This window comes from Drosophila miranda (assembly GCF_003369915.1).
Source record: "Drosophila miranda strain MSH22 chromosome Y unlocalized genomic scaffold, D.miranda_PacBio2.1 Contig_Y2_pilon, whole genome shotgun sequence".
NCBI classification, from domain to species: Eukaryota; Metazoa; Arthropoda; class Insecta; order Diptera; family Drosophilidae; genus Drosophila; species Drosophila miranda.
The window spans coordinates 15,679,242-15,703,224 of record NW_022881614.1 but is presented as its reverse complement, the minus strand read 5'-3'; the positions used below and the strand labels follow the sequence as shown (position 1 = coordinate 15,703,224).

General features: G+C 45.0%; 2 protein-coding genes and 1 pseudogene across 2 annotated transcripts; all 3 read right to left on the bottom strand.

Moving 5' to 3' along the window:
* Positions 1-6,540: 6,540 nt before the first annotated feature.
* Positions 6,541-17,418, bottom strand: LOC108158034. Its single transcript, XM_033397811.1, has 3 exons — positions 17,343-17,418; positions 16,287-17,278; positions 6,541-6,628 (listed from the first exon to the last, which is right to left on the bottom strand). The coding sequence occupies exon 2, from the start codon at positions 17,235-17,237 to the stop codon at positions 16,557-16,559; it is 681 nt and encodes a 226-aa protein (XP_033253702.1). The 5' UTR covers positions 17,238-17,278; positions 17,343-17,418; the 3' UTR covers positions 6,541-6,628; positions 16,287-16,556.
* On the bottom strand, positions 17,280-21,561 carry LOC117193088 (annotated as a pseudogene).
* A 1,408-nt stretch (positions 21,562-22,969) lies between these two features.
* Positions 22,970-23,954, bottom strand: LOC117193085 (exosome complex component RRP4-like). Its single transcript, XM_033397810.1, has 2 exons — positions 23,517-23,954; positions 22,970-23,456 (listed from the first exon to the last, which is right to left on the bottom strand). Exons 1-2 carry the CDS (start codon positions 23,871-23,873, stop codon positions 23,007-23,009), a joined length of 807 nt encoding a protein of 268 aa, XP_033253701.1. The 5' UTR covers positions 23,874-23,954; the 3' UTR covers positions 22,970-23,006.
* Positions 23,955-23,983: the final 29 nt, after the last annotated feature.

Genomic DNA, 23,983 nt, shown 5'->3' with positions numbered 1-23,983 from the left:
TTGTATGGGTGCAAGAGCACATAGATACATACATATGTACATCGTATATAAGTATTTACTATATGTACATACGTATGTCTGATATACCGCTGAGACCCCAACTGGTTTCGTGTTTAAAGTAAGCAACATTTAAATTAGCGAATAAAAATGTATTATTAATGCGAAAACATGTTTATAAAAGCCACAAATACTCTCTCACAGACACGAGTGAGAGACAGCGTGCTGTAGTACGAAGGTGCGAGCGAGGAGGCCTACACAATTGTTAAAAAACAAAAGCTATATTCTTGCTTTGTGTAAAGTTTTTTGGGGCGGGGCCCAGCCCAGTCAGCGTCCAAAGAACAACGAACCAAAAGAAACCAAAAGCCAGCCCCATAAAGAAATTAAATGAAATTAATAAATTAGACTCGGAATCGGAATCAGAATTGGCAGCAAAATACAAAAATTTGTAATGGCGAAATTGGGTGGAGAGAGAGCCGCCGCTTCTCGTTAGCCATTATTTATATGTACATATATGTATGTATGTACATATGTACATATATTTTTATACCCGATACTCAAAATGAGTATTGGGGTATATTAGATTTGTGGTAAAAGTGGATGTGTGTAACGTCCAGAAGGAATCGTTTCCGACCCCATAAAGTATATATATTCTTGATCAGCATCAATAGCCGAGTCGATTGAGCCCTGTCTGTCTGTCCGTCCGTCCGTCTGTCCGTCCGTCCGTCCGTCCGTCCGTCCGTCCGTCCGTCCGTCCGTCCGTCCCCTTCAGCGCCTAGTGCTCAAAGACTATAAGAGCTAGAGCAACGATGTTTTGGATCCAGACTTCTGTGATATGTCACTGCTACAAAAATATTTCAAAACTTCGCCCCGCCCACTTCCGCCCCCACAAAGGACGAAAATCTGTGGTATCCACATTTTTAAAGATACGATAAAACCAAAAACGCAGAATCGGTGAGGATGACCATATCTTCTACAGTGCAAAATCTGAACCAGATCGTATAATGATTATAGCCAGAATCAAGAAAACAATTTCATTCTTTCTCGCTCTGTCTCTCTCTAACACACAGGTTTCATGGTCGGTTTTGTCAATTGCAAAATATGAGTTCAAGGATCTCAGAACCTATAAGAGCCAGAGCAACCAAATTTGGTATCCACACTCCTGTGATATCGGACCTTGACCGTTTCGTGTCCAAATTTCGCCACACCCCCTTCCGCCCCCGCAAAGGACGAAAATCTGGGGCATCCACAAATATCAGAGACTATTAAGGCTAGAGTAACCAAATTTGGTATCCGCACTTCTGTTAGATCTCACTATAAAACGTATATCTCAGAATTTCGCCCCACCCCCTTCCGCCCCCACAAAGGACGAAAATCTGTTGCATCCACAATATTGCACATTCGAGAAAACTAAAAACGCAGAATCATAGATAATGACCATATCTATCAGATTGCTGAATCTGGATCAGATCAGATCATTTTTATAGCCAATAGGAACAAATCAATTTGCAGTGGCTACGCAGCGCCCGACGTCACGCTCAGACTGATTTTCTGTCTCTCTCGCACGCACTCTTTGTCGTGTGGGTCAATATTAGCGGCGTCTGCCGCAGGAGAGCCATACTGACTTAGTATCGGGTATAACTGTAGAGTTGCGGTGTCCGCAGCAACTCACAACGTTCCACCTCGTTATAAATATAGACAGACATCAGTAGATATTTTAATAAATTAGGAAGATTAAAATGATGTACCTATGATTGGATTTTTACTGTAGAATGTAAGTAAATTCGTTTATTAAGAGATTATTTGTATGATTCTTTAGAAGTTTATCACATCCTAAAATATAGAAGCTGCAACCAAATTAAATATTGGAAATTTCTCTCTATTGGCATTACCCTTCCACTATCCATAGTTTGATAGCTTTGGTAGCTATGATCTTAAAATACCAAAGAATCAACATAAGAATCGATTCAGTAACCGGACTACTCCCGGATACTAAAAGCCAAAAAAAAACTTCTAGAATCGATGTATATTTTGAACCTGTTGAACCGATTAAAGGTAATCTAACGTAATCCCTTCCGCCCTCGCCTTCGCCCTAACCCTCCAACTCCGTATGCCACAAAATTTGCGCCTCGTAAACTAGTTTTAAGCCTTTATTTTCATTATTATACCCGATACTCAAAATGATTATTTGTGGTAAAAGTGGATGTGTGTAACGTACAAAAGGAATCGTTTCCGACCCCATAAAGTATATATATTCTTGATCAGCATCAATAGCCGAGTCGATTGAGCCATGTCTGTTTCAAAACTTCGCCCCTCCCACTTCCGCCCCCACAAAGGGCGAAAATCTGTGGCATCCACAATTTCGACGATACGAGAAAACTAAAAACGCAGAATCGTAGAAGATGACTATATCTTCTAGAGTGCAAAATCTGAACCAGATCGTATAATTATTATAGCCAGCATCAAGAAAACAATTTCATTTTTTCTCGCCCTGTCTCTCTCTAACACACACGTAGCATAGGCGGCTTTGCTTAGAGTAAAACATTAGCGCCTAGATCTCAAAAACTACAAAAGCTAGAGCAACCAAATTTGGTATCCACACTCCTAATATATCGGACCGAGACGAGTTTGTTTCAAAATTTCGCCACACCCCCTTCCGCCCCCGCAAAGGATGAAAATCTGGGGATATTCACAAATCTCAGAGACTATTAAGGCTAGAGTAACCAAATTTGGTATCCGCACTCCTGTTAGATCTCACTATAAAACGTATATCTCAAAAATTCGACCCACCCCCTTCCGCCCCCACAAAGGACGAAAATCTGTTGCATCCACAATATTGAGGATACGAGAAAACTAAAAACGCAGAATCATAGATAATGATCATATATATCAGATTGCTGAATCTGGATCAGATCAGATCATTTTTTTAGCCAAAAGGAACAAATCAATTTGCACTGGCTACGCAGCACCCGACGTCACGCTCAGACTGATTTTCTGTCTCTCTCGCACGCACTCTTTGTCGTGTCGTTTAATATTAGCGGCGTCTGCCGGAGGAGAGCCATACTGACTTAGTATCGGGTATAACTGTAGAGTTGCGGTGTCCGCAGCAACTCACAACGTTCCCCCTCGTTTTGTACTCTGGTTGTTGGTATTTTTGCAGAAACGTTTTAATTTCAAGTGACGCAGAAGCTTGATTTTTTTGTTGCGCACGTATTTACATACAAATGTATCTCAAAGATACAGATAGCACACAGTACACAGCGCTCATACCTTTACCGCATACTTAACGCACTCGATTGACAATAATTGAATTCATTATTACCACAAAAAATTTAAGAAAAAGAACTGAAAAAGGCTAAAACACAAAAAAAGAGGTCTTAAAGGGAGTGGAAGTTCGGGGAAGCGTACTACCGCTTGGCTAGGATTAACAATGGCGGGGAATTAACCTGATAGATCCACTGGCCTTGGGAACCGAACTCACTTCGAGTCACCGTCTGTCACCAATCCAAGCCAGAGACCAGACCAACGCTAGAGGCAGCACCGTTCGATTCTGTTACTATTTTAATTTGGCCTACGTGCGGGTTTTACTTATTAGACCTCTAAGTCGAGCTCCGTGGGCCTAATTACCATAAAGTCGAACCACCATCGACCGATATGACCGACTTCTTAGCCACAAAGAGCTCTTCTTTGTGCGAGTATACTCTTGAGGACGGTATTCCTCCACATAGAGTACTACTGTCAGGCTATCTGATGATTGTTTCGTGTTCAGGCCAAGTTCTATATACAGCTAGAAATATCATATACCATAAGAAACATCCACCTGCAAGAGTATCTACACCTTCGACTTTTAAAGATAGTATTTCGTTGTGATATTATTGTTTACCATGCCTCATATTGACATGATCTTCGAGTCGCTTTGAGGATAAACTTTTTGCAAAACTAAAGAGGAAAGAGAAATGGAAAAAATCTTTATCAGCGGAGGTCAACAAACTGCGGATAACGTCCCTGTCCTCTGCCCCTCTCCCTATCCCTGCCCACGGTAACATCCGTAGCGTAGCTGTACTATGTGGCTTTCTTTATCAGATAATTGAGTTTAAGGTAAGCAAAAGTGCGCTAACATTACGTTTAACGTGGCCAAAACAAACACGTGTGTGTGTGTGTCTGTGTGTGTGTGACTCAAGAGCCATATACTTGGCACTATGCTAACGGTAATTTCCGACCTCATAAATGCCCATGCTATTGCATAGCTCTGATTTCCATTTTGTACTTTAACTATTCGATAAGATAAACGAAGTATCATTTATAGTTACACAAAGTTTGAAAGTTAAGCGGGAATCACATACATAATTATACCCGATACTCAAAATGAGTATTGGGGTATATTAGATTTTTGGTAAAAGTGGATGTGTGTAACGTCCAGAAGGAATCGTGTCCGACCCCATAAAGTATATGTATTCTTGATCAGCATCAATAGCCGAGTCGATTGAGCCATGTCTGTCTGTCCGTCTGTCCGTCCGTCCGTCTGTCCGTCTGTCCGTCCCCTTCAGCGCCTAGTGCTCAAAGACTATAAGAGCGAGAGCAACGATGTTTTGGATCCAGACTTCTGTAATATGTCACTGCTACAAGAATATTTCAAAACTTTGCCCCGCCCACTTCCGCCCCCACAAAAGACGAAAATCTGTGGCATCCACATTTTTAAAGATACGATAAAACCAAAAACGCAGAATCGTAGTGGATGACTATGTGTTCTAGAGTGTAAAATCTCAACCAGATCGTATAATTATTATAGCCAGAATCAAGAAAACAATTTCATTCTTTCTCGATCTGTCTCTCTCTAACACACAGGTTTCATGGTCGGTTTTGCCAATTGCAAAATATGAGTTCAAGGATCTCAGAACCTATAAGAGCCAGAGCAACCAAATTTGGTATCCACACTCCTGTGATATCGGACCTTGACCATTTTGTGTCAAAATTTCGCCACACCCCCTTCCGCCCCCGCAAAGGACGAAAATCTGAGGCATCCACAAATCTCAGAGACTATTAAGGCTAGAGTAACCAAATTTGGTACACACACTCCTTTAAGATGTCACTATAAAACGTTTATCTCAAAATTTCGCCCCACCCCCTTCCTCCCCCACAAAGGACGAAAATCTGTTGCATCCACAATATTGCAGATTCGAGAAAACTAAAAACGCAGAATCATAGATAATGACCATATCTATCAGATTGCTGAATCTGGATCAGATCAGATCATTTTTATAGCCAAAAGGAACAAATCAATTTGCACTGGCTACGCAGCGCCCGACGTCACGCTCAGACTGATTTTCTGTCTCTCTCGCACGCACTCTTTGTCGTGTCGTTTAATATTAGCGGCGTCTGCCGGAGGAGAGCCATACTGACTTAGTATCGGGTATAACTGTAGAGTTGCGGTCCCCGCAGCAACTCACAACGTTCCCCCTCGTTTTGGTTAATTTTTGGAGAGAAAAATCAGGGGAATGAGTAACCGTGGAATGGTTACAATTCTGCAAAAGATTGCGGGGAAAGTGGAATCAAGCTTAAACCAATTGAAATATCCAAATTCTTATTATAGCTCACCATAAATTCACAATTTTCCACTGAACTTGATCACATCCGATTGAAGTACACTTTAGACGTGTATTTTATTTAAATTTTAATCCAATAATACATTGAAATATGAATCACGTTGACTCCGTACCTGATTTGATTTTATTTGATTATCGCAATTTTGGTTTCGTTCAAAGGAAAAATCAAAAACTAATTGAAGTACTGTGTCTTTCACTTGCTATGTCACAAATCACGCGATTCAGGGAACCACACAAATAAAGAGTAAGCAGAAAAAAACGTAGGAATAGCAAGAACTAAAAACCGCGCACTAGGACAAACGGACAGAGAGAGATGACAGTCGAACCGAAGGCGTCAGAAACTGCACTGAATGGGAAATGCTGTAATCGAGGAATCGGCCAGAGCTTCGCATAAACAAACGTCGGCACATACCCTGTAGAACCAAAGGGGTCAATTGACCCCTCTCGAACTAGTTCTGCGCTGTTTACCGCGCAACTAGCTACGCAAATAGTTACGCGGGAAGCGAACGCGGACCAGGTCTTCGTCGACTACAATGTACTAGTTCTGTAACTAGTTACGCGGGAAGCGAACGCGGACCAGGTCTTCGTCGACTACAATGTACTAGTTCTGCAACTAGTTACGCGGGAAGCGAACGCCGACCAGTCGAAAAAGAACCGAAAAACGACGCCGCCTTCGTTTTGTTTTCGAAGTCGGCAAATAACCGCAATTCCCTGGAGTTACAGTGCCCACTCATCTAGTTTTTACCGAGCAATAAGCACCGAAATGGTAAGTTAATCGTGATATTTTACTGTAGTTGCGCTCGTGGAATGAACTGGAGGAAAAAATAAAATTAAATAGGGACATTTATGTAAGTAAATCTAAACTCTAAATTGTATGACTTTTTTCTCTGTCTTATCTTTATATTTTAATGTTTCACTTACAGATAACAGCAATGAAATCAATTCTCCAGCCAGCTGGCGTTTTGAGCGGCTTGAACTTTATTTTGAGTGAGGACATTGTTCTGGCATATAACGTCGATGGGGTCCTCCTGGCGTTGAGCCCCCCGAAAACACAGTACGGAAGGCAATGCAAAGGATGAAGAAAAGGGTGTTTAAAAAGAAGTATCTTGCCAAAAACCAGGAGTAGGCTAAGCATCATATAATTAAAAATTATTCGTTATATTGAAAGACATTTTGTTTTTATTTTTGTATTATTCCAGACTGCCAGATTGACTACTACCAGTAGTCCGTTAGGAACTAGTTACTGGTAACTAGGTCAGAGCTAGTTACAGGTAATCGAAGGGTAGTCGAGTGGGGAACTAGTTGCTGGCTTTCTACTAGTAACTAGTTCGGAGCAAGTTCCTGAGCAACTAGCTACGGGTAATCGAAGGGTAATCGAGCGGGACGCCTAGGACATGCATGTGTTAAATTCTCCGCTGAAATACATTGCGGGTAATCGATCTGGAACCAGGGAGGTGAGAATGGTAGCTAGTGCGGCACCAGTGCGGAACTAGTTGCCTGGTACTAGAGGGTACGCGAACAAATGTAAATACATGCATATGTATGTACGTGTGTACATATGTGTTTATCTATGTATGCATTTTAAATCATAAAACGACCGACCGTTTTTAGCAAAACCGACGTCAACGTGGAAATACGTATAAACGAGCGTGAACGTTGTGAGTTGCTGCGGACACCGCAACTCTACATTTATACCCGATACTTAGTCAGTATGGCTCTCCTCCGGCAGACGCCGCTAATATTAAACGACACGACAAAGAGTGCGTGCGAGAGAGACAGAAAATCAGTCTGAGCGTGACGTCGGTGGCTGCGTAGCCACAGCAAATTGATTTGTTCCTATTGGCTATAAAAATGATCTGATCCAGATTCAGCAATCTCATAGATAAGGTCATTATCTATGATTCTGCGTTTTTAGTTTTCTCGAATGTGCAATATTGTGGATGCAACAGATTTTCGTTTTTTGTGGGGGCGGAAGGGGGTGGGGCGAAATTCTGAGATATACGTTTTATAGTGAGATCTAACAGAAGTGCGGATACCAAATTTGGTTACTCTAGCCTTAATAGTCTCTGAGATTTGTGGATGCCCCAGATTTTCGTCCTTTGCGGGGGCGGAAGGGGGTGTGGCGAAATTTGGACACGAAACGGTCAAGGTCCGATATCACAGGGGTGTGGATACCACATTTGGTTGCTCTAGCTCTTATGGGTTCTGAGATCCTTGAACTCATATTTTGCAATTGGCAAAACCGACCATGAAACCTGTGTGTTAGAGAGAGACAGAGCGAGAAAGAATGAAATTGTTTTCTTGATTCTGGCTATAATAATTATACGATCTGGTTGAGATTTTACACTCTAGAACACATAGTCATCCACTACGATTCTGCGTTTTTGGTTTTATCGTATCTTTAAAAATGTGGATGCCACAGATTTTCGTCTTTTGTGGGGGCGGAAGTGGGCGGGGCGAAGTTTTGAAATATTTTTGTAGCAGTGACATATCACAGAAGTCTGGATCCAAAACATCGTTGCTATAGCTCTTATAGTCTTTGAGCACTAGGCGCTGAAGGGGACGGACGGACGGACGGACGGACGGACGGACGGACGGACGTACAGACGGACAGACAGACATGGCTCAATCGACTCGGCTATTGATGCTGATCAAGAATATATATACTTTATGGGGTCGGAAACGATTCTGGACGTTACACACATCCACTTTTACCACAAATCTAATATACCCCAATACTCATTTTGAGTATCGGGTATAAAAACAAAACCATTTTCACAGGGATGATCGTACAATAGCAGATTAGGAAAGATTTCACATACATACATACATATGTACCCTAAATTGCCTTCCTTCTCATTTTCTGCTCTCTACTGTACCTACTAATACTGCTACTATATCCTAAGCTTCTGATTCCTCTTCCTTATTTTCAGCCCTCGCTACACTTGTGCTTCTTCTTCGAATTCGCTGATGCTGCTTCTGTTGTTGTTTTGTTCTCGCCTTTGAAGGAAATTTGCTGACAATTGCAATAGATTTCTTTTTTTGTATTTTCTCTTGCTTCTCATTTCATTTAACGGTTGAGACAGAGAGACCGACGGTGCTCAGGAAAGAGGGACAGAGTAAGGTAGTCTTATTTCAATTTACAACCAAGTGACGAAGTCTCACAATTCAATGTTTAAAGTTTTTATCACGTTGTGGGCAACAATAACAACAACAGCACATGCACACACACACACACATAAGCGCTCTCAACACAAACAAACAAATGTAGCAAATGCAGGCAACAGATGCGGGTGCTCCACCAAGGGGGGAAGGTGGAGAAGGTGCTGATTGTGGGGCATGGACAGGCAGGCAGGCAATATGCAAAAGCCACCGTTTCGGCGGGTCCCACAATATGGTTAATATGAAACTGAAATAGTTAGTATCGGTTCATGAAAAACGAACAACACCAACCACTATGGCGACAGCAGCAGTAGCAGCAGAAATAAAATTGAAACGAGGGGGAACGTTGTGAGTTGCTGCGGACACCGCAACTCTACATTTATACCCGATACTAAGTCAGTATGGCTCTCCTCCGGCAGACGCCGCTAATATTGAACGACACGACAAAGAGTGCGTGCGAGAGAGACTGAAAATCAGTCTGAGCGTCACTGCAAATTGATTTCTTGCTTTTGGCTACAAAAATGATCTGATCTGATCCAGATTCAGCAATCTCATAGATATGGTCATTATCTATGATTCTGCGTTTTTAGTTTTCTCGAATGTGCAATATTGTGGATGCAACAGATTTTCGTTCTTTGTGGGGGCGGAAGGGGGTGGGGCGAAATTCTGAGATATACGTTTTATAGTGAGATCTAACAGAAGTGCGGATACCAAATTTGGTTACTCTAGCCTTAATAGTCTCTGAGATTTGTGGATGCCTCAGATTTTCGTCCTTTGCGAGGGCGGAGGGGGTGTGGCGAAATTTGAACACGAAACGGTCAAGGTCCGATAACACAGGGGTGTGGATACCAAATTTGGTTGCTCTAGCTCTTATGGGTTCTGAGATCCTTGAACTCATATTTTGCAATTGGCAAAACCGACCATGAAACCTGTGTGTTAGAGAGAGACAGAGCGAGAAAGAATGAAATTGTTTTCTTGATTCTGGCTATAATAATTATACGATCTGGTTGAGATTTTACACTCTAGAACACATAGTCATCCACTACGATTCTGCGTTTTTGGTTTTATCGTATCTTTAAAAATGTGGATGCCACAGATTTTCGTCTTTTGTGGGGGCGGAAGTGGGCGGGGCGAAGTTTTGAAATATTTTTGTAGCAGTGACATATCACAGAAGTCTGGATCCAAAACATCGTTGCTATAGCTCTTATAGTCTTTGAGCACTAGGCGCTGAAGGGGAAAGACGGACGGACGGACGGACGGACGGACGGACGGACGGACAGACGGACAGACAGACAGGGCTCAATCGACTCGGCTATTGATGCTGATCAAGAATATATATACTTTATGGGGTCGGAAACGATTCCTTCTGGACGTTACACACATCCACTTTTACCACAAATCTAATATACCCCAATACTCATTTTGAGTATCGGGTATAAAAACAAAACCATTTTCACAGGGATGATCGTACAATAGCAGATTAGGAAAGATTTCACATACATACATACATATGTACCCTAAATTGCCTTCCTTCTCATTTTCTGCTCTCTACTGTACCTACTAATACTGCTACTATATCCTAAGCTTCTGATTCCTCTTCCTTATTTTCAGCGCTCGCTATACTTGTGCTTCTTCTTCGAATTCGCTGATGCTGCTTCTCTTGTTGTTTTGTTCTCGCCTTTGAAGGAAATTTGCTGACAATTGCAATAGATTTCTTTTTTTGTATTTTCTCTTGCTTCTCATTTCATTTAACGGTTGAGACAGAGAGACCGACGGTGCTCAGGAAAGAGGGACAGAGTAAGGTAGTCTTATTTCAATTTACAACCAAGTGACGAAGTCTCACAATTCAATGTTTAAAGTTTTTATCACGTTGTGGGCAACAATAACAACAACAGCACATGCAAACACACACACACACATGCGCTCTCAACACAAACAAACAAATGTAGCAAATGCAGGCAACAGATGCGGGTGCTCCACCAAGGGGGGAAGGTGGAGAGGGTGCTGATTGTGGGGCATGGACAGGCAGGCAGGCAATATGCAAAAGCCACCGTTTCGGCGGGTCCCACAATATGGTTAATATGACGCGACAGTTCGCTTAGTCAGCCCGCTGCTCGCCCAAGGCGGGCGGTTGGCTGCTGGAGGGGGGAGCACTAAATGTTTAGTAACCAACTGAAATAGTTAGTATCGGTTCATGAAAAACGAACAACACCAACCACTATGGCGACAGCAGCAGTAGCAGCAGAAATAAAATTGAAACGAGGGGGAACGTTGTGAGTTGCTGCGGACACCGCAACTCTACATTTATACCCGATACTAAGTCAGTATGGATCTCCTCCGGCAGACGCCGCTAATATTGAACGACACGACAAAGAGTGCGTGCGAGAGAGACTGAAAATCAGTCTGAGCGTCACTGCAAATTGATTTCTTGCTTTTGGCTACAAAAATGATCTGATCTGATCCAGATTCAGCAATCTCATAGATATGGTCATTATCTATGATTCTGCGTTTTTAGTTTTCTCGAATGTGCAATATTGTGGATGCAACAGATTTTCGTTCTTTGTGGTGGCGGAAGGGGGTGGGGCGAAATTCTGAGATATACGTTTTATAGTGAGATCTAACAGAAGTGCGGATACCAAATTTGGTTACTCTAGCCTTAATAGTCTCTGAGATTTGTGGATGCCCCAGATTTTCGTCCTTTGCGGGGGCGGAAGGGGGTGTGGCGAAATTTGGACACGAAACGGTCAAGGTCCGATATCACAGGGGTGAGGATACCACATTTGGTTCCTCTAGCTCTTATGGGTTCTGAGATCCTTGAACTCATATTTTGCAATTGGCAAAACCGACCATGAAACCTGTGTGTTAGAGAGAGACAGAGCGAGAAAGAATGAAATTGTTTTCTTGATTCTGGCTATAATAATTATACGATCTGGTTGAGATTTTACACTCTAGAACACATAGTCATCCACTACGATTCTGCGTTTTTGGTTTTATCGTATCTTTAAAAATGTGGATGCCACAGATTTTCGTCTTTTGTGGGGGCGGAAGTGGGCGGGGCGAAGTTTTGAAATATTTTTGTAGCAGTGACATATCACAGAAGTCTGGATCCAAAACATCGTTGCTATAGCTCTTATAGTCTTTGAGCACTAGGCGCTGAAGGGGACGGACGGACGGACGGACGGACGGACGGACGGACGGACGGACGGACGGACGGACAGACGGACAGACAGACATGGCTCAATCGACTCGGCTATTGATGCTGATCAAGAATATATATACTTTATGGGGTCGGAAACGATTCCTTCTGGACGTTACACACATCCACTTTTACCACAAATCTAATATACCCCAATACTCATTTTGAGTATCGGGTATAAAAACAAAACCATTTTCACAGGGATGATCGTAGAATAGCAGATTAGGAAAGATTTCACATACATACATACATATGTACCCTAAATTGCCTTCCTTCTCATTTTCTGCTCTCTACTGTACCTACTAATACTGCTACTATATCCGAAGCTTCTGATTCCTCTTCCTTATTTTCAGCCCTCGCTACACTTGTGCTTCTTCTTCGAATTCGCTGATGCTGCTTCTGTTGTTGTTTTGTTCTCGCCTTTGAAGGAAATTTGCTGACAATTGCAATAGATTTCTTTTTTTGTATTTTCTCTTGCTTCTCATTTCATTTAACGGTTGAGACAGAGAGACCGACGGTGCTCAGGAAAGAGGGACAGAGTAAGGTAGTCTTATTTCAATTAACAACCAAGTGACGAAGTCTCACAATTCAATGTTTAAAGTTTTTATCACGTTGTGGGCAACAATAACAACAACAGCACATGCACACACACACACACATAAGCGCTCTCAACACAAACAAACAAATGTAGCAAATGCAGGCAACAGATGCGGGTGCTCCACCAAGGGGGGAAGGTGGAGAGGGTGCTGATTGTGGGGTATGGACAGGCAGGCAGGCAATATGCAAAAGCCACCGTTTCGGCGGGTCCCACAATATGGTTAATATGACGCGACAGTTCGCTTAGTCAGCCCGCTGCTCGCCCAAGGCCGGCGGTTGGCTGCTGGAGGGGGGAGCACTAAATGTTTAGTAACCAACTGAAATAGTTAGTATCGGTTCATGAAAAACGAACAACACCAACCACTATGGCGACAGCAGCAGTAGCAGCAGAAATAAAATTGAAACGAGGGGGAACGTTGTGAGTTCCTGCGGACACCGCAACTCTACATTTATACCCGATACTAAGTCAGTATGGCTCTCCTCCGGCAGACGCCGCTAATATTGAACGACACGACAAAGAGTGCGTGCGAGAGAGACTGAAAATCAGTCTGAGGGTGACGTCGGGCGCTGCGTAGCCACTGCAAATTGATTTCTTGCTTTTGGCTACAAAAATGATCCGATCTGATCCAGATTCAGCAATCTGATAGATATAGTCATTATCTATGATTCTGCGTTTTTAGGTTTCTCGAATGTGCAATATTGTGGATGCAACAGATTTTCGTCCTTTGTGGGGGAGGAAGGGGGTGAGATATACGTTTTATAGTGAGATCTAACAGAAGTGCGGATACCAAATTTGGTTACTCTAGCGTTAATAGTCTCTGAGATTTGTGGATGCCCCAGATTTTCGTCCTTTGCGGGGGCGGAAAGGAGTGTGGCGAAATTTTGACATAAAAAGTTCAAGCTCCGATATCACAGGAGTGTGGATACCAAATTTGTTTGCTCTAGCTCTTATGGGTTCTGAGATCCTTGAACTCATATTTTGCAATTGGAAAAACCGACCATGAAACCTGTGTGTTAGAGAGAGACAGAGCGAGAAAGAATGAAATTGTTTTCTTGATTCTGGCTATAATAATTATACGATCTGGTTCAGATTTTGCACTCTAGAACATATAGTCATCCTCTATGATTCTGCGTTTTCAGTTTTCTCGTATCTTTGAATTTGAGAATGCCACAGATTTTCGCCCTTTATGGGGGCGGAAGTGGGCGGGGCAAAGTTTTGAAATATTTTTGTAGCAGTGACATATCACAGAAGTCTGGATCCAAAACATCGTGGCTCTCGCTCTTATAGTCTTTGAGCACTAGGCGCTGAAGGGGACGGACAGACGGACGGACGGACAGACGGACAGACGGACAGACGGACGGACGGACAGACGGACAGACGGACAGACAGCCATGGCTCAATCGACTCGGCTATTGATGCTGATCAAGAATATATATACTTTATGGGTTCGGAAACGATTCCTTCTGGACGTTACACACATCCACTTTTACCACAAATCTAATATACCCCAATACTCATTTTGAGTATCGGGTATAAAAATAACACAGAAGAAAATGGGTACCTTCGAATGCCGAAACTTTGGATACCCTAACAGATAGAGATCTTTGGAGTTTGGTTGGTAGATCTGGAGGTGAAAAGTTATTATTTGACAAATAAAACAAATATATACATACATATACATAAATTTATTATGAGTTTGCAAATATCTGCTTAAAATCATATAAGAAGCATTTCGGTTTACATAGAGTTTCGCATGTAGAAACACGACTTGCACTTGGATTTGGAATATGAATACATACATACATACTACATATGTACACATATGTATGTATGGTTGGTTGGCTAGTGGGAGCGGGGGAAGTGGTAAGCAAAACGACGTCAGCGTAAACTGATTACCACGAAGATCTATTGAGCTGCACAAGCGGCACGTACATGACGTTTTTGGGTTTGTTTTCGCCCAAGACCAGCAAAGAGGAATGGAAAGCGGGAAGGGAGGGAGGGAGGCAGGGAGTGTGACTATGGGAACCTTCGTTTCGGGAGTTTGGTTCTCAACTGTGTGGAAACAACAACAAATACATAAATGCGCGATTACTCCAAAGTTCTAGTTAAAACCGAGAGCATATAGGAAGTCAGCGGTAAGGTTTAAATTACAGTTACCCCAATACGATGATTATGAAATCAGTCTTGAACTTGCTACCACGGTTCTCGAGAACTACTTGAAATAGAAAGTGGCTGATGAAGATAGAGAGAGGGAGAGAGAGAGAACGAGAGATGCACACTGATGAGCATGCCAGCTGATGTTCTTAAACAACGGTTCTTCTGTTTTCAGGACTAGCCTTCTTTTTTCCCATTACACACCACGAGTAAAAAGCTTCCCGTATTTGGCTGTCTCGCTTTATCTGCTGCTGTTTAATCTGCATCTTCACTTACCGTTAATCTCAATCACTCAATCATCTCTGAGGGCGGCGGCTCTACGCTACTCCGCAGAAATTAGCGTTGTTTTTTATCGCAGCCGGCAAAACTATTACTGTAATAGCACTCACATTCTATACAGTTCGTATACGTACATATGTATATGGGTGTACATATAACACCCACCACAAAACTGCACGTTGTGAAATTTAGCTGCCAACTAAACCAAACATTTTCTGATCTACATATGTACATAGAAAATGAATCTTCCAGAGGCACACTCACGTTACAATACACGCGCAAGTGTCAGCGCCAGCCACCACACCAAAACAAAACAAAAAGCGCACATAACTTCACTCCAACTTGGAATTCCAGCAGACTTTTGCACGAAAATGAACACGTGCTGCATTTGCCCCATCCAGGACGATGGAAACGGTGCGGTTCGGGGAGAAGAGAGGGAGAGCTGCGAGGGCTTGGTCTCTGGCTTGCAGCCACAGCCATAGCCGCAGACAATAACAAAAGCAAAGTTTGAGTGCAGTGGGTGACTCACTCGCTCACTCACACACGGGCTCAGCCGCAACGTCCCAAGGTATATTACATGGAAGGTGAGTCCTGAATTCAATCTGTACATTTGCACATCTATGCATATGATGGTGTGACACAAAGAAGGCGAGAAACACTCGCCCTCAAAAGAGCGACTGCCCAACCCCACATTTAATAGACCTTGCAATGGGCCCACTATAAAGAGGGGACATAAGGAAAGAGCGCGCGTCGTTTGGTTCCGATAAGAGCATTTACTACGCGCCCGATTTACAAATTAGTATGAGTCGGCCGCAGAGGCAGAGGCGGCTGTGCCAAGTTTTGCCATGTCTAACTTAGTTGGCGCCTGAGACTAAGTGAGCGTGATGGTGTACATATATGTATGCATGTGAGTGGGGGTTGGAGTGGGACTGCAGCTGGCCGAGAGCCATGGCAAAGCGAAATTTTTGCGGTGCGTCTGCCTGAAACTTTAGTGGGCCCGGCTAACTTTTAGCAAAAACTTTTGATTTGAGTACCTGCCACTAACTAAGCAGGGGCACAGCACAGGCACAAAAGCAGTCACAAGCAGCCAGCATACGCACACACACACACACCACATGCTCTGCTCTGCTCTAAAAGTTGCCATTGGCATTGCCATTGCTGGGGCCATATGCCGCCATCGTCCGGGGGCACAAAACCACGCATTGAACTACATATGAAAATCAGGAAACTTAGCAGACGGAAATTTCCAGCAATGCATTTGAACAAAAATATAAAAAACAGAGAAGAGTTGACTTACCGCACCGCTCGCCATCGCCATCACCATTGAAGTTGGAGTTTCCCAGAAGGAGCCACAATTTCAGTTGCAATTTACAGAACCGGCACATTTACAACAACGGCGAAACTTCAAAATACCGCAAGAATCAAAACGAACAGCTGTCAAAGTGCGCGGTTCAGAAGACTAGTGTTGTAGTAGGGCCAAAAACAGCTGATTGCAGCCAGGGTGCACGATAACCGCCGTTGTAAATTTAAAAATGTAAGTTCTTGCAAATAAAACTAGTAAAACACATCAGTTAATATTTAGTTGCGGTGTCAATTCAAATGCCTCGTTTGAATTGGAGGACACATCCAGCGTCTTCTGGGATGGCTGAGTGCTCATCAGCATGTTGGCCGTGAGCAGGGGAAACCAACGGAAGCGATTCAGATAGTTGTCAACGCCTTTACTGATGAAATAGAGCTTAAGCGGACGCATGCTGCGCCGCGTATGCTTCGGCTGTTTCCGCACAGTCCCGTCCGGGCACTCCACAAACTTGGTCCTCCTGTGTGTCAACATCAGGTCCAGAGCAAAGGTGCAATGTAGGTAGTAAACGGCAGTTGCGTACAGCGCCACCGTGGCATTGTCCCGGCAGCAGATATAGTAGCCATGCCAGTTCGCCCCCTGACTCTTCAGGTACAGCAGCTTGTTGCCGTGCAGCGCCAGATACATGTGAACAAAGATGGTGACTAGATGCAGGGTGCCAAAGAGTCCGCTGAAGGCGGACTCCACCTGCATTGTCGGCTTCTCGGCATAGAACATCCCGATGATGGCCAGCAGGCAGATGATGGAGGAGCCGCCGTAGGAGGCGCACAGCAGGAATATGTGCGGTATGCCTTCGTCCTGGAAGCAACGCCAGTGAATGTAGCAGCAGCAAAAGCTCAGCACCAGTTCGAGCACCTTGAACAGCAGCCACACGGGCTTCTTTGAACGCATATTCTGACCCCCTTCCCCCACGTGCAATCAAACAGAAGATTCTATCGGGACAGGACAAAACAGCACATAGTACATTCAGATACATTAAAATCGAGATCTACAGACCTACTGCGATCTACTGCATTAGCTAGAGCAATACTAACAATACACATATGTAAATGGCGGCCTCTCTACTTGCGCCAGTACTGGGTGAATCTGTGGATCTGCTCGACGAGTGCCGGCATAACTGCCGTAATGGATATGTCCAGCAAACTTTGGAGATGCTGAACGGCCTCCTCGTCGGTGAGGCCCAGCTGGAGGTTCTCCTCCACCTTCTTGACCGCCTTGTCCGGCTCGAGGGCAATATCCGGCACCGTGGCATCTACCATCAGCGAAAAGAGATTGAGCATGACGTTGGCATGCCTTCGCAGATGCAAGTACGCAGTATAGCACTGCTTTCGGAACTCATGATGATGATCGGAACTGACACCGCCCATGGCCTCGACCATTTCCTTGCTCAGCTTCATGGGCGGCGGCATGGGCTTGGGATCGCGTTCCAGAATGTAGCCGAAATCGATGTGGAATAGCTTGCCATTGGTGGTCAGCAGAAGGTTGTCCAAATGCCGATCACCCACACCTACAGACAGATCGAAAGCGTAAGCGGAATGCAGCTGAATGGGGAGAACATGTAGAAAATCTTACCCAACAAGAAGGTGATGACACAATAACCGGCACAGCTCTTGATGTAGGTGTCCATGACCTCCGCAGATATGCCGTAGGTACCATTGTCGCAGGGATTGTGTCGCCGAAAGAAGTTGTGGATGCTGCCCTCGCGGGCCAGAACCTCCGCCACGGTGCACGACTCGACGTACTGGAGGAAGCCGTGCTTGGAGCTGGTGGCCAGCACCTTGTACGGAGTGAGCTTGAGGAGTGAGCTTGTCCATCAGCGTTATCATCTGCAGAATGCCGTGATCATCGCCGTGCTTGAAAATGGCCACATACTCGTGTTGGGCAATCGATGTCACGAACGTGAGTCTGTCCAAGAAATAAAAGAATGCATTTTAGCCAGCGATTCTATGTATCTAGGGAAGCCGCCTCTTACTTGGCCGGCATTAGGGCGCTCTTGAAGAGGGATGTGCGCATGGGCACAATCTTTGTGATGTAGATCTCTGGGTCCAAGGGAAAATAATATCGGCTCAAAGTTGGTAAAGTTCATATTGAACATGTCCTGCTCGGCGAGCAGCTTCTGGAATTTCTCCGTCTTCTTGTTGCGATTCCCAGGCTCCTTGGCCACCTGTTTAGCCAGCTTCACCAGCTCATCGATGAAGCGACGCTGCTTCCGCAGATTATTGAAGATGCCCCTCAGGTTGAAGTTGCCTTGAATATTAGAAAACATTTCCCCAATTATATTGGGGTTATCCCCTGAACTGATGGATCTGATGGATCACCATTTTCCAGCACCTTGAGGAACATCTTCAGAACCATGGCGTACATGTCGTGGGCGCGCTCGTCCTGCTTCCGGACCGATTCCATCTCCTCCACCTCGATGGACAAGTACCAGTAGAAGTAGTTGGCCAGCGTGGAATTGCTGCAGGCGCGCTGGATGAGGAATGTGCACTGCTAGTGCCACTCAGATCCGAGATGGTGCTCTGGTCCATTGGAGAGCCGTTCTCGTCCAGCATGGACCATGCCACATCCCGCTCGGGGAAAATGCAGCTGTGCAGATGGACAATGTTGCGGGGATCCTCGTACTTGAGGGCCAGCACCAGCTGCAGCAGATACAGCAGCAGATCCTCGTCGGGTGCTTGGGCCAGACGACTGATGGCATACTTTCGCACCTGCGGGTGCATGAAAGTTGGACTTAGCAGCTCGAGGGCATCCTCCACGTCCATTGGGGCCCAATTAGCCAGCATCCAGAGGGCCTGCATAACCTCATCCTCCAGTTTCCAGTTGATGCACTTGAGGAACTTCTTGTGCGTGAACAGATAGAAGCGAAACTTCCACAGCAGATCCTGTTCCTCGCTGGTCAGCACATAAGTGGGCGAACAACGATACACGATCGTGTGCAGTTGGTCGCGAATGCTTAGATTCAAGGGAGGATTCCAATGTAAATGCATGAAAGGATTGCTGCATATTCATCTCAAATACCTGGCTGTAGGCTTGGCGTCCCGATCCGAGATGCCAGAACGCTCCGAGCGTGCCAATCGATGGTGCTTCAGTTCAACCAGATTTTCCTGAGCAAAAGAAGATAAAACAATAAGGGGTATGCATCGATTGGGGGTTACTCCACACTGACCATTTGAATCTCCGAGTCGGGAACGGAGACAAGCTTGGGCTTGGCTGGCAATTTATACTTGATGTCGCCCTCCGGCTCAAAGTAAACCACGGAATACTGCAAAATAAACCCAACGAGGGGGAACGTTGTGAGTTGCTGCGGACACCGCAACTCTACAGCTATACCCGATACTTAGTCAGTATGGCTCTCCTCCGGCAGACGCAGCTAATATTAAACGACACGACAAAGAGTGCGTGCGAGAGAGACAATACATCAGTCTGAGCGTGAGGTCGGGCGCTGCGTAGCCAGTGCAAATTGATTTGTTCCTTTTGGGTATAAAAATGATCCGATCTGATCCAGATTCAGCAGTCTGATAGATATGGTCATTATCTATGATTCTGCGTTTTTAGTTTTCTCGAATCTGCAATATTGTGGATGCAACAGATTTTCGTCATTTGTGGGGGCGGAAGGGGGTGGGGCGAAATTCTGAGATATACGTTTTATAGTGAGATCTAACAGAAGTGCGGATATCAAATTTGGTTACTCTAGCCTTAATAGTCTCTGAGATTTGTGGATGCCCCAGATTTTTGTCCTTTGCGGGCGCGGAAGGGGGTGTGGCGAAATTTGGACACGAAACGGTCAAGGTCCGATATCACAGGAGTGTGGATACCAAATTTGGTTGCTCTGGCTCTTATAGGTTCTGAGATCCTTGAACTCATATTTTGCAATTGGCAAAGCCGACCATGAAACCTGTGTGTTAGAGAGAGACAGAGCGAGAAAGAATGAAATTGTTTTCTTGATTCTGGCTATAATAATTATACGATCTGGTTGACATTTTACACTCTAGAACATATAGTCATCCTCTACGATTCTGCGTTTTTGGTTTTATCGTATCTTTAAAAATGTGGATGCCACAGATTTTCGTCCTTTGTGGGGGCGGAAGTGGGCGGGGCGAAGTTTTGAAATATTTTTGTAGCAGTGACATATCACAGAAGTCTGGATCCAAAACATCGTTGCTCTAGCTCTTATAGTCTTTGAGCACTAGGCGCTGAAGGGGACGGACAGACGGACAGACGGACGGACGGACAGACGGACAGACAGACATGGCTCAATCGACTCGGCTATTGATGCTGATCAAGAATATATATACTTTATGGGGTCGGAAACGATTCCTTCTGGACGTTACACACATCCACTTTTACCACAAATCTAATATACCCCAATACTCATTTTGAGTATCGGGTATAAAAATTAAGCTTTTCAATGCTGGAAGATGGCGATTACCACTCACATTGTACATGTCGTCCACAATAACGGCGGGAAACTCAATCATCAGGAACATGTAGTCGGACATGCGCTTCTCCCGCTGATTAATCACCTCGATCTCTCGGAATGTGAGACGATCCAGCCAGTTTACCTTCTGCACCTGTCCGTTGCGATGTTTTTTGGCCAATTTTCCGAGGCGCTGCATCTGCGACTTGGACGATTCCTTGCCTTTACCGGGGGTCTTGCTGGGAAAACTGCCATCGCCCTCTACGCCCAGCCAGACGCGCAAGTCGTACATGCCCTGTCGGAACATGCCATCCTTGCCGAATACAGAGATCGCTGTGCCGCCAATGACGGTAGTCTGGCCGGCGCCCGAGCAGTCCAGGATAGTCAGCACCAGCATAGCATTGCGGGGCAAGTCGGAGAACTGCAGGGGCAGCGACACCCACTCGTTCCAGCTCCAGCGTTTGCCAAACGCCTTGTAGGAGCTGTAGACGGGCAGGCAGTAGGGCCGTCCATTGTTGTAGACCTGCAGGCATACCTGGAACTATGGATACTCCTCCGAGTACAGGCCCGAAAAGCGCAGAATGGGATCCTCGAGCAGTTTCTCGTAGTCTGGCTGCCGTTTCTTACCCTCCAACGTCCCACTGAAAAGATAATAGAGAATGATTTCGCGATTTTTCCAGGTCCCGGGCATGCCACTCCCTTTCAGCTTACACTTTGATTTGCACGCGCTCGTGCAGTGCGCTGCGGTGTATGTAGCGAAAGTTATCATCGGGCTGATCCATTTTCCAGATGCTTAATTGTAAATTTTCATTTAAATATGCGTAACTTCCGCAGAGCAGCAACAACTATAAATTCACCCACGTACATGCAGTCACTCATCCAGGAGCTGAATAGCAATGCCAAGAAATACGACCTGCTCACGCTGCTCACTTTTGTCAGTCAGCGCGTAGCCATCGACTTTGAGTCGAACGTGCCGGCTACCCCAATGATGGATCGCCAGAAGCAGATACCGTGCTTCACCTCCATGCTGAAGCGCATACTGCGCTTCGGCGACAAACCCAACGGCAATAAGGCTGGCTGAAATATATCCACCTCCTCACCCGCCACCTGATACGTTCAACGCCCCCCATTCGTCACTTTGGATTCCATGCTACTACAAGTTCAGTTTTAGCCCTTAGCTTTATTATTGACAAAATTAATTTTATCCCAATTATCATTTTCTCATACTTACATATATATATATATATGTATAATAATCACTTGCCAATCGGGAAATCACAAATATTATATAAGATGGATATACAATGAAGATTTATAAACATATACACCACTATATATTTGATACACATATAAATAAATCAGAAATATTATATAAGATGATATACAATGAAGATTTATATAAATATACACCCATTGTATGTGTAATACGCATAGGAATAAAAATGAATTCTGAAGAAAATAAATTCGTATTTGTAACTGCGCGCCAAACAGCTGACCTCTGTGTCTATGCACACCGAAATGTTGTGTTTGTATGCGTACAGTTGTCGCAATATTGAGCGCCAAATTGAATGGTATTTTCGCCCAAATTGCAGGCAAAAAGTGCAGGGAATCAACAACAACCACATGGTTTTATCAATGTATATGTTTAATGATCAAAGGGCTTTCGCCGTTCCCTTAGCCCCACGAACGCAGTGTGTTCAGAAACCCCAAGCATTGTCTTAGCCAAGTTCTTTCTCGGTTTGCTGTTAGTGCAACTTTGAACCCGATTCAAATCCGATCCGGAAATGAGTTCAAATGAATTCCCTACTTACCTCGGTCGACGTGAGGGCCATTATCAGTAGGGGCAGCGTCGCCGTTGACTTGACGCTAGGGTTTTCCGCAAAAAGCGATGCAATTTTCTCCCCCGTCAGGCAGAAGCGGCAGATTTTCTTCTCGACTAGCTCCGACTCACGGGCTCTTACGATGTCCTCCATCCTGAGCGTTCACGACGAAAACACACGGAATAATAATAAAAGTATACCGCAAACACGGTAAACACACTCGCGTCAAATAAATAACACGGTTTAAGCAGTGACAACAATTTCTAGGCGTCTTTTCTTTTCACGAACCCCGCAGTGCTGCCAACCCAGGCGAAACTTTAGCGTGCTGACACACTGGCGAGACATACTAGCCCTGCCACCCTGTCCAAAATAGTTAAAAAACGGAGTTTGGAGGAATATTTCGAATTGTTCGTTTATTCGGGGCTATTCATCTCCATCCCGCAGACGAGCCTGCGTCTGCTCGCCGATATCGTATATGACGTTTTGTTGGAGCAGTTCGTGGGCCTCGTACTTGAGCGACTCGTCGTAGGCATACTGTATGCTGGTGTCGTAGAGCAACAGTTTGCATTTTGCTAGGGCCAGGATGCAGTTGCGCAGGCGGACTATCACTTCGCGCTCGTTTCGTGGCACCGCTTCTCCCAGATTCTGGGCAAAGCCACCCTCGCCGCCCTCCTGATCCTGACTTTTGGGGGGCGATATCCAGATGTAGCCGTTGTTGCCCAAGATCACGGACGCTCCACAGGGCAGATTGTGGAAGTGCATCTTGCGACGCTTGACCAGCGCGGGGAAGACCTTGACGAGTACGCCTTGGGACAGTTTGCCGTACTTCAAACTTCGGGTGTACAGCGAAAGCGTGCCCTCCTCGAAGATATTCTGAAGAGGAATTCAATAAGGTCCGATGAAGAGGACCAACATAACTGCTGGGATACTTACTTGAACTTCGGCGGAAATGAGATCGCCTTCGTCCAGATAGCGTCGCATCATCTGCTCATTCTCTGCGGAGCGCCGTCTCAGCTCTCCGCCGGGCAAATTACCCGATGACAGCAGCAGTATGGAGTCCAGGCGTGAATTTGTGTCCACGCGCCAGCGCTTCTGCTGCACCTCGATCACGCGCACAGAGGCCTTGATGTTCTCATCCTCTACGAACGTGCCGTGGCCGCGCATGAAGCCTGCCTCCGGCATGACAACTTCTCCGGGTGTATTGACGCGCAGCAAGACGTCCTGCCGCTCGGCCAGGGCACACCAGTCCACGCGGTCCAGCGCCAGCTCTATTGTGGCGTTTGTGGCCATCGCAGATCGAGCTTAAAATTGAAAATTAAACAAACTAAACGTAAACGCAACCACAGCTGACAAAACACGCGCGCCGCAGAACCAGTTCGGCGGTGCAACGGAACTAGTTC